Source organism: Triticum dicoccoides, chromosome 3A (assembly GCF_002162155.2).
Source record: "Triticum dicoccoides isolate Atlit2015 ecotype Zavitan chromosome 3A, WEW_v2.0, whole genome shotgun sequence".
NCBI lineage: Eukaryota > Viridiplantae > Streptophyta > Magnoliopsida > Poales > Poaceae > Triticum > Triticum dicoccoides.
The window spans coordinates 67,354,466-67,363,995 of NC_041384.1; the positions used below are offsets into that span (position 1 = coordinate 67,354,466).

General features: G+C 45.6%; 1 protein-coding gene across 1 annotated transcript; it reads left to right on the forward strand.

Moving 5' to 3' along the window:
- The first annotated feature begins 876 nt into the window (after nucleotides 1-876).
- LOC119267197 (BTB/POZ domain and ankyrin repeat-containing protein NPR1-like) lies at nucleotides 877-4,833 on the forward strand. The gene is made up of 4 exons (XM_037548552.1): nucleotides 877-1,511; nucleotides 2,864-3,611; nucleotides 3,786-3,980; nucleotides 4,381-4,833. Exons 1-4 carry the CDS (start codon nucleotides 975-977, stop codon nucleotides 4,632-4,634), a joined length of 1,734 nt encoding a protein of 577 aa, XP_037404449.1. The 5' UTR covers nucleotides 877-974; the 3' UTR covers nucleotides 4,635-4,833.
- Nucleotides 4,834-9,530: the final 4,697 nt, after the last annotated feature.

The window sequence follows — 9,530 nt, forward strand, 5'->3', positions numbered from 1 at the left end:
TCTATAAAAGACTTAGTTGGTGATGTGGTGTGTTTGTCATCCGTCATTTCTGACCATTAAATCTGCATCTAACGATTGTGACGTAAGTTGTGGCCTTTTGCAACAATAGCCCACTTTCTGCTCCAATTTGCAGAAAACTCATTAGTATCTTGAAACCAACCACATCCCCCCTCACCTCATCAAAACAACTCGAGGAATATATTTTGAGTGAAACATAATATATATTTTAGTGATATATGTATATCAAAACTAAAGTGTCTTCTTTCAAGTTTATGAACAAGTATTATTCTACTTTGGATCCGTTGCAATCGCACGGACACATTGCTAGTACTCTTCAATGTTTAGGCCATCAGATGGGTCGGTCGTATGCCTCTCGGCCTTGTTATAGCTCCGCCAATGCTATAATGCAGAAGGAAGACGGTGATATTTTCTACAAGGACTTTCGTTTAAGTTTTTACTCCTTTCATCCGGAATTACTTGTCGGAGAAATGGATCATGTAGAAATATTTTAGTTTAAAATAGATTCATTTATATTCATGTCCGCGACAAGTTATCTCGGATGGGGGAGTATTTTTTTAAGGACGTTCTTGTGAGGGCTGGTTTTATTGTATGCCCTCCGGCCTTTTTGAAGAAAAAATATATTTTGTGAAAGAAAACACCGCAGCGAAATACGGGTGGCTCCTGGCCGTACCCGACGGCGACAAATACGCCGGTCAACGGCCTGATCAATTTGGGTCAGGCCAATTTGCAAGATCGCCATGAATCCCACCCCGGTTTAAATTATTCGATTTAATCTAGCACAAAAATGGCTTGGCTCTTCGCTTTGATATTAAACCTCCCTCTGGCCAGCTGCGCGGGTCGCTCCCCCCTCCCTCCCTCCCTCGCTCGCTTCGACTTCCTCGCGCCTTCGCTCCCACCAACTGGCCGCTCTCCCGACTCCCGAGCCGCACGCGGCCGCCGCAGCAGCAGCGCCAATGGAGGCCCCGAGCAGCCACGTCACCGCCTCCTTCTCCGACTGCGACGACAGCGTCTCCATGGGGGACGCGGCGCCGGACGCGGACGTGGAGGCGCTCCGCCGCCTCTCCGACAACCTCGCCGCCGCCTTCCGCTCGCCGGACGACTTCGCCTTCCTCGCCGACGCGCTCGTCGCCGTGCCGGGCGCGCCCGACCTGCGCGTGCACCGCTGCGTGCTGTCCGCGCGGAGCCCCTTCCTGCGCGCCCTCTTCAAGCGCCGCGCCGCCGCCGCCGGTTCGTCCGGCGGCGCGGAGGGCAACTGGTTGGAGCTCCGGGAGCTTCTCGGCGACGAGGTCGAGGTCGGGTACGAGGCGCTGGAGCTGGTGCTCGACTACCTATACAGCGGCCGCGTCCGCGACCTCCCCAAGTCGGCGTGCGCCTGCGTCGACGTCGACGGGTGCGCGCACGTCGGCTGCCACCCCGCCGTCTCCTTCATGGCGCAGGTCCTCTTCGCCGCATCCACCTTCCAGATCGGCGAGCTCGCCAGCCTCTTCCAGGTCCGCCTCTCCCCCTCCCCTTCTCCTCCATGATGCTTTCTTGGTTTCAGACATTTATTGTGCTTGCTGGGAATGCATATCTGCGCGCACGTTTGCTCAGAAAGCAAGTTTTAATGCCGTCTTTTCTTTCTGCAAGCGAGGACGTCTGCTGTATGCGGCAAAATGGGCTTAGATCCCCTTACTGTTTCTGCTAAATTTAATCAATTTCAGTACTTCTGAAAATAGCGTTAGGTTCCTACTAGTACGCTTTGTCGGTAGCAATGAGGAGCTTGTGCTTATCATGTGGCGATCTTGAAATCGGTGAAGTTGTCAATGGATATTATAGAGTTGGGAGCTTGAGGCGCTGTGTCATTTTGATGCCACCTCAAGGATTCTTGTTCTGATGTTTCTCTTTTGGGGAAAATGGTAATTCTTCATTGCTCAAAGAATCCGTGGTGTCGATATGGTACCTGCGGCTACTTTTATTTTTCATCAACAAAATGCAGTTCTTATGAAACTGTACAAATCTGGGTTGCATTAATGCAGACGTTTGGTACATATACAATACAAAGGAAAACATGTACAGCACCTTTCCCCCGGACACAATAGGAAAGCATGTGCACCACCTTTCCCCAGACAATTCACAAATCACAACACCGGGAGTCTGCCACAATATTATATCGTCTGGCTTTTCCACCTAATAAAGTTCCGGGTGTCTGTTCACAAACATATTTGCTCAAAAACTCCTTAATTTGCATTAGATCATCTATTAATGTTATTCTGAGCGGGAGTATTTTGATAGGAACGCCCTTTTTATGTAACCAGTCATCAACCGATGGATCTTCACATGATATAAATTTTTAGATGGAATTTCATTGTAAAACATTTATAACCAATTTGTATTCTAATCTACTCACGAGTATTTGAACCACATAGAATTACTTCTGATTAGTTACTTAAAAATATGCATCATCGACGCAGAGGCTGGGGGTAATGAAAGCTTCCATTTTCTATTTTTTGGAATACTTGTTGACAGGGGTGTATCAAACTGGATTAATCAATTTATGTGTATGTATTCTTAAAATAGTATCAGATTAGACCGTCTATGCGTCTATATTCTTATCCAACTGTGTGGCAGTGTTGAGACTTCAGACTTTTATGTATTTTTAGCTGATGATATGCTTTTCCTTCTAAGCTGTCATATTGGGATTTATGTTTTTATAATTCTGACTTCGCTGCAGATGAGCTGCGTGTATATCATTTGATGAAAACGCCTGTCGGCATGCTACTTGTAACAGTTTTCTATCGTTGTATTGTTTCATGTTTTTGAGAAGCCAGCACTAACCCATGGTATGTCCTTCTTTTCCATGCAGCGGCATCTCCTTGATTTCCTTGATAATGTTGAAGTGGATAACCTTCCGTTGATCTTATCTGTTGCAAACTTATGCAACAAATCTTGCGTGAAACTGTTTGAGAGATGCCTGGAGATAGTAGTCCGGTCAAATCTTGACATGATTACTCTTGAGAAAGCATTGCCTGAAGATGTTATCAAGCAAATTATTGATTCACGGATAACTCTTGGATTAGCTTCACCCGAAGACAATGGCTTTCCTAACAAACACGTAAGAAGGATACTCAAGGCACTTGATTCTGATGATGTGGAGCTTGTCAGGATGCTGCTCACAGAAGGGCAGACTAACCTTGACGATGCATTTGCATTGCACTATGCTGTAGAACACTGTGACTCAAAAATTACAACAGAACTTCTGGACATCGCACTTGCGGATGTTAATCTCAGAAACCCAAGAGGTTATACTGTTCTTCACATCGCTGCTAGGCGGAGAGATCCTAAAATTGTTGTCTCCCTTTTAACCAAAGGTGCTCGGCCTTCTGATATTACATTTGATGGAAGAAAAGCAGTTCAAATCGCAAAGAGACTCACAAAACATGGGGATTATTTTGGGAATACTGAAGAAGGGAAGCCGTCTCCCAATGATAAATTATGCATTGAGATACTGGAGCAAGCTGAAAGAAGGGATCCACAACTTGGAGAAGCATCGGTTTCTCTTGCATTGGCTGGTGACTGTCTTCGTGGGAAGTTACTGTACCTTGAAAACCGAGGTAATATTCATCTACATATGGTGTAGTGTTCAAAATTAGTTGTTTGGTAGGGTTTACAGTCGGTGGTATTTTGCATGTGAAGTGAAGCTCTTCATGGGCAATTAGCAATGTGTTAACCTTGTTCTTATTCTCTTGGAAGTTGTGTTTTCACACAATTATTTTCATGCTTTGTAGTTGCTTTGGCAAGGATAATGTTTCCAATTGAGGCAAGAGTAGCAATGGACATTGCTCAAGTGGATGGTACTTTGGAATTTACCCTTGGTCCTAGTACAAATCCACCTCTGGAGATAACAACCGTTGATCTAAATGATACTTCTTTCAAAATGAAGGAGGAACACTTAGCTCGGATGAGAGCCCTCTCCAAAACAGGTGAGGCACAGCTTGCGCTTTTGTTTTTTGGTTGTTCTGTTTTTAACTTTCTAGATTTTGTTCCTGCCTTTTCATTTTTGTGTTAGTTTGCTTGTACGACCCGTTCCTTGTTAGCGATTTCTTCTGGTACAAATGACGCAGACTTGGGGGTGTGTTCAAGAAAATAAAATCTGAATAAGGTTATTGGTGTAGATAAGGTTGAAATCCCAGATTTTATCCCCTCCTGTTAATATAAGAACTGAAGAGTGAACCCAAATATGTACACTTGACTAATCATATAATCGGTGGTTGAATTGCTAATGATTACTCTCGCATGTGTGCGCGCACGCATTCAGCTATAAGATGATATCTTACCAAGTTTATGTATCTGGACTAACTGCAATCTGAATGTTTATACCAGTCGAAGTCGGCAAACGTTTTTTCCCGCGCTGTTCAAATAAATTGGACAAGATCATGGATGATGAACCTGAGCTGGCTTCGCTCGGAAGAGATGCATCCTCAGAGAGGAGGAGGAGGTTTCATGACCTGCAAGATGCGCTCCTGAAGGCGTTCAGCGAGGACAAGGAGGAGTTTAACAAAACGACAACCCTTTCATCTTCCTCATCGTCGACGTCCACTGTAGCAAGGAACTTGACAGGCCGGCCTAGGAGATGATGAGCACGCTGGCCCATTCTTGCCATATTGGTAGCTGATTTGGCCCTGTAAATCGTCTAGTTATGCTCATTTTTGCTTGTACAGTAACAGTTGTCCATACAGTATTCTGTTGATGGAACAAATGGACTCCATGTCGTAGCAGCTCTTGGCCTCTGACTTCGATGATTTGGCTGAAACAGTAGATAGTTTCTGCTTTGCACTTTGCTTTTATTATTCTGCATGAATTCTAGTACTGCACTGTACGTTATCTCTGAAGCATCTACGGCTCAAAAGGGGTACTCTGTTTTTACCCTGTTATATGCTCGCGTCTGGCACAGCAGAACAGTCCCCATTTTATTGCACCTCCTGTCCTATACTAGTAGTTGCCGAAGTAAAAAAAAATCTTGTTGGACTGAACTACTGAAGTACAAAACCATGTGCGCATAAGGGCATCTCCAACGCTGAGGCTCAAACCGCCTGCATACGTCCAGACTAGACCGCACGGTCTGGACATGTTGTGTCATCCAATATGGGCCAGTATCGTGTATCGGTCCGCCGAGCGGTTCAGACACACTTTTTCTCGCAAAACGGAGACAAAATTGAGAAGGCTTTGTCGGAGTTCGGACAGCAACCATGTAGGACTTCGACACCCCCACCCCACTAAATCCACCTACCCGGTCCCATTTTCTTCAATCCGCCTTCTCCCTCTTGCTTTACATCCGCATCCTTCTCCTCCGACGCCACCACTGTACCTCTCCGGTCGGCACACAGGCATTGCCGGACCTCCGCAACTAGCACCGACACGCCCACTCGTCTTTTACAACGGTGTCATCCACCCAGGACACGTCTGTAGGCAGGTACACTCCGCCCCCCTATTGACGTTGTCCATGGCGGTCACCACGCTCGATACGTGTTCGGTCAAATGTCATTGAGCTTACTTTCGAACGCCATGTCGTTCTTTTAGAGTATGAAGGATGGCAGGGTACTCAACCATGGAGGATGAGTTCTTGTGTGATGCGTGGTTCCCCGTATCCGCGGGTTTCATAGGCAGGAGCAGGGGGACCTTCTGGCAACAAGTGCATGAATCGTTCCACGCACGAAAGCACATTGCGCCCTACGACATGCACATCATCCATGATCACAATGTGAGATCGTTATCATATCGATATTCGATGGTAGGCCATCTAGACCTCCTTCACCAAGTTATGTGGCACAATTGATATGCCGGAGGCAAGGTGACCATTGCGCACGACAGAGGAGGAGATCGTAAGTTGTGCTTCTTCTTGCTCAACTTATTGAGTGATTCACGCATTGTGTAGCTCGCATACGCTGCCGTGACGCACCACAGGATAGAAAGACGACCATTTATGCACATGCATTGTTGGATGAAGCTGAAGGGGCGGTATGTCTGGGACGACATGATCTATTAATCTCGTTGAAGTTGAGCTATTGTTGTACTAGACTTATTTGCATGCTATATATGGATGATTTGTACTATTTTCTATCCAAACTTTGATGAAATCCGTCACGTTTGCACGAATTTTGTCTGGTTAGTAGAAACCCGACTTGAAATTGAAGGAAATATGCCCTAGAGGTAATAATAAAGTTATTATTTATTTCCTCATATCATGATAAATGTTTATTATTCATGCTAGAAATATATTAACCGGAAACTTAGTACATGTGTGAATACATAGACAAACAGAGTGTCACTAGTATGCCTCTACTTGACTAGCTCGTTAATCAAAGATGGTTATGTTTCCTAACCATAGACATAAGTTGTCATTTGATTAATGAGATGACATCATTAGGAGAATGATGTGATTGACTTGACCCATTCGGTTAGCTCAGCACTTGATCGTGTAGTTTTCTGCTATTCCTTTCTTCATGACTTATACATGTTTCTATGACTATCAGATTATGCAACTCCCGATTACCGAATGAACACTTTGTTGGGGAACGTAGCAGAAATTCAAAAATTTTCCTACGTGTCACCAAGATCTATCTATGGAGAGACCAGCAACGAGTAGTAAGGGGAGAGTTTGCATCTACATACCCTTGTAGATCGCTAAGCGGAAGCGTTCAAGTGAACGGGGTTGATGGAGTCGTACTCGTCGTGATTCAGATCACCGATAATCAAGTGCCGAACGGACGGCACCTCCGCGTTCAACACACGTACAGCCCGGTGATGTCTCCCACGCCTTGATCCAGCAAGGAGAGAGGGAGAGGTTGAGGAAGACTCCATCCAGCAGCAGCACAACGGCGTGGTGGTGATGGAGGAGCGTGGCAATCCTGCAGGGCTTCACCGAGCACCTACGGGAGAGGAGATGTGTCACGGGAGGGAGAGGGAGGCAACCAAAGGCCTTAGGTCTGATTGCTCCTCCTTTTCCCCACTATATATAGGGCCAAGGGAGAGGGGGGAGGCGCAGCCTTGCCCCCTCCTCCAAGGAAGGGGTGCGGCTAAGGATGGGGAGGAGTCCATCCTCCCCAAGGCACCTCGGAGGTGCCTTCCCCCTTTAGGACTCTTCCCTTTTTGCTTTATCTTGGCGCATGGGCCTCTAGGGGCTGGTGCCCTTGGCCCATGTAGGCCAAGGCGCACCCCCTACAGCCCATGTGGCCCCCCGGGGCAGGTGGCCCCACCCGGTGGGCCCCCGGGACCCTTCCGGTGGTCCCGATACAATACCGATGACCCCGAAACTTGTCCCGATGGCCGAAACAGGACTTCCTATATATAAATCTTTACCTCCGGACCATTCCGGAACTCCTCGTGACGTCCGGGATCTCATCCGGGACTCCGAACAACATTCGGTTACCACATACAAGCTTCCTTTATAACCCTAGCGTCATCGAACCTTAAGTGTGTAGACCCTACGGGTTCGGGAGACATGCAGACATGACCGAGACGTTCTCCGGTCAATAACCAACAGCGGGATCTGGATACCCATGTTGGCTCCCACATGTTCCACGATGATCTCATCGGATGAACCACGATGTCAAGGACTCAATCGATCCCGTATACAATTCCCTTTGTCTATCGGTATGTTACTTGCCCGAGACTCGATCGTCGGTATCCAATACCTTGTTCAATCTCGTTACCGGCAAGTCACTTTACTCGTTCCGTAACACATCATCCCGTGATCAACTCCTTGGTCACATTGCGCATATGATGATGTCCTACCGAGTGGGCCCAGAGATACCTCTCCGTTTACACGGAGTGACAAATCCCAGTCTCGATCCGCATAAAACAATAGATACTTTCGGAGATACCCGTAGTGCACCTTTATAGTCACCCAGTTACGTTGTGACGTTTGATACACCCAAAGCACTCCTACGGTATCCAGGAGTTACACGATCTCATGGTCAAAGGAAGAGATACTTGACATTGGCAAAGCTCTAGCAAACGAACTACACGATCTTTATGCTAGTCTTAGGATTGGGTCTTATCCATCACATCATTCTCCTAATGATGTGATCCCGTTATCAACGACATCCAATGTCCATAGCCAGGAAACCATGACTATCTGTTGATCACAACGAGCTAGTCAACTAGAGGCTCACTAGGGACATATTGTGGTCTATGTATTCACACGTGTATTACGATTTCCGGATAATACAGTTATAGCATGAATAAAAGACAATTATCATGAACAAGGAAATATAATAATAATACTTTTATTATTGCCTCTAGGGCATATTTCCAACAGTCTCCCACTTGCACTAGAGTCAATAATCTAGTTCACATCGCCATGTGATTAACACTCACAGGTCACATCACCATGTGACTAATACCCAAGAGTTTACTAGAGTCAGTAGTCTAGTTCACATCACTATGTGATTAACACTCAATGAGTTTTATGTTTGATCATGTTGCTTGTGAGAGAGGTTTTAGTCAACGGGTCTGAACCTTTCAGATCCGTGTTTGCTTTACAAATCTCTATGTCATCTCCTAGATGCAGCTACCACGCTCTATTTGGACCTATTCCAAATAACTGTTCTACTTGGAGCTATTCTAAATTATTGCTCCATTATATGTATCCGGTCTCTCTACTTAGAGCTATCCGGATAGGTGTCAAGCTTGCATCGTCGTAACCTTTACGACGAACTCTTTTACCACCTCCATAATCGAGAAAATTCCTTAGTCCACTAGTTACTAAGGATAACTTTGACCGCTGTCCTGTGAGCCATTCTTGGATCACTCTTGTACCCCTTGACTGACTCATGGCAAGGCACACTTCAGGTGCAGTACACAGCATAGCATACTGAAGAACCTACGTCTTAAGCATAGGGGACGACCTTCGTCCTTTCTCTCTATTCTGCCGTGGTCGAGCTTTAAGTCTTAACTTCGTACCTTACAACTCAGGCAAGAACTCCTTCTTTGACTGGTCCATCTTGAACACCTTCAAGATCATGTCAAGGTATGTGCTCATTTGAAAGTATTATTAAGCATTTTGATCTATCCTTATAGATCTTGATGCTCAATGTTCAAGTAGCTTAATCCAGGCTTTCCATTGAAAAACACTTTCAAAATAACCCTATATGCTTTCCAGAAATTCTACGTCATTTCTGATCATCAATATGTCAACAACATATACTCATCAGAAATTCTATAGTGCTCCCACTCACTTCTTTGGAAATACAAGTTTCTTATAAACTTTGTATAAATCCAAAATCTTTGATCATCTCATCAAAGCGTACATTCCAACTCCGAGATGCTTACTCCAGTCTTTAAAAAGGATCGCTGGAGCTAGCATACCTTTTAGCATCCTTAGGATCGACAAAACTTTTCTGATTGTATTGCATACAACCTTTCCTCACGAAAACTGGTAAGGAAACTCGTCTTGACATCCATCTGCCAGATTTCATAAATGCAGCTAATGCTAACATGATTCCGACGGACTTTAAGCATCGCTACGAGTG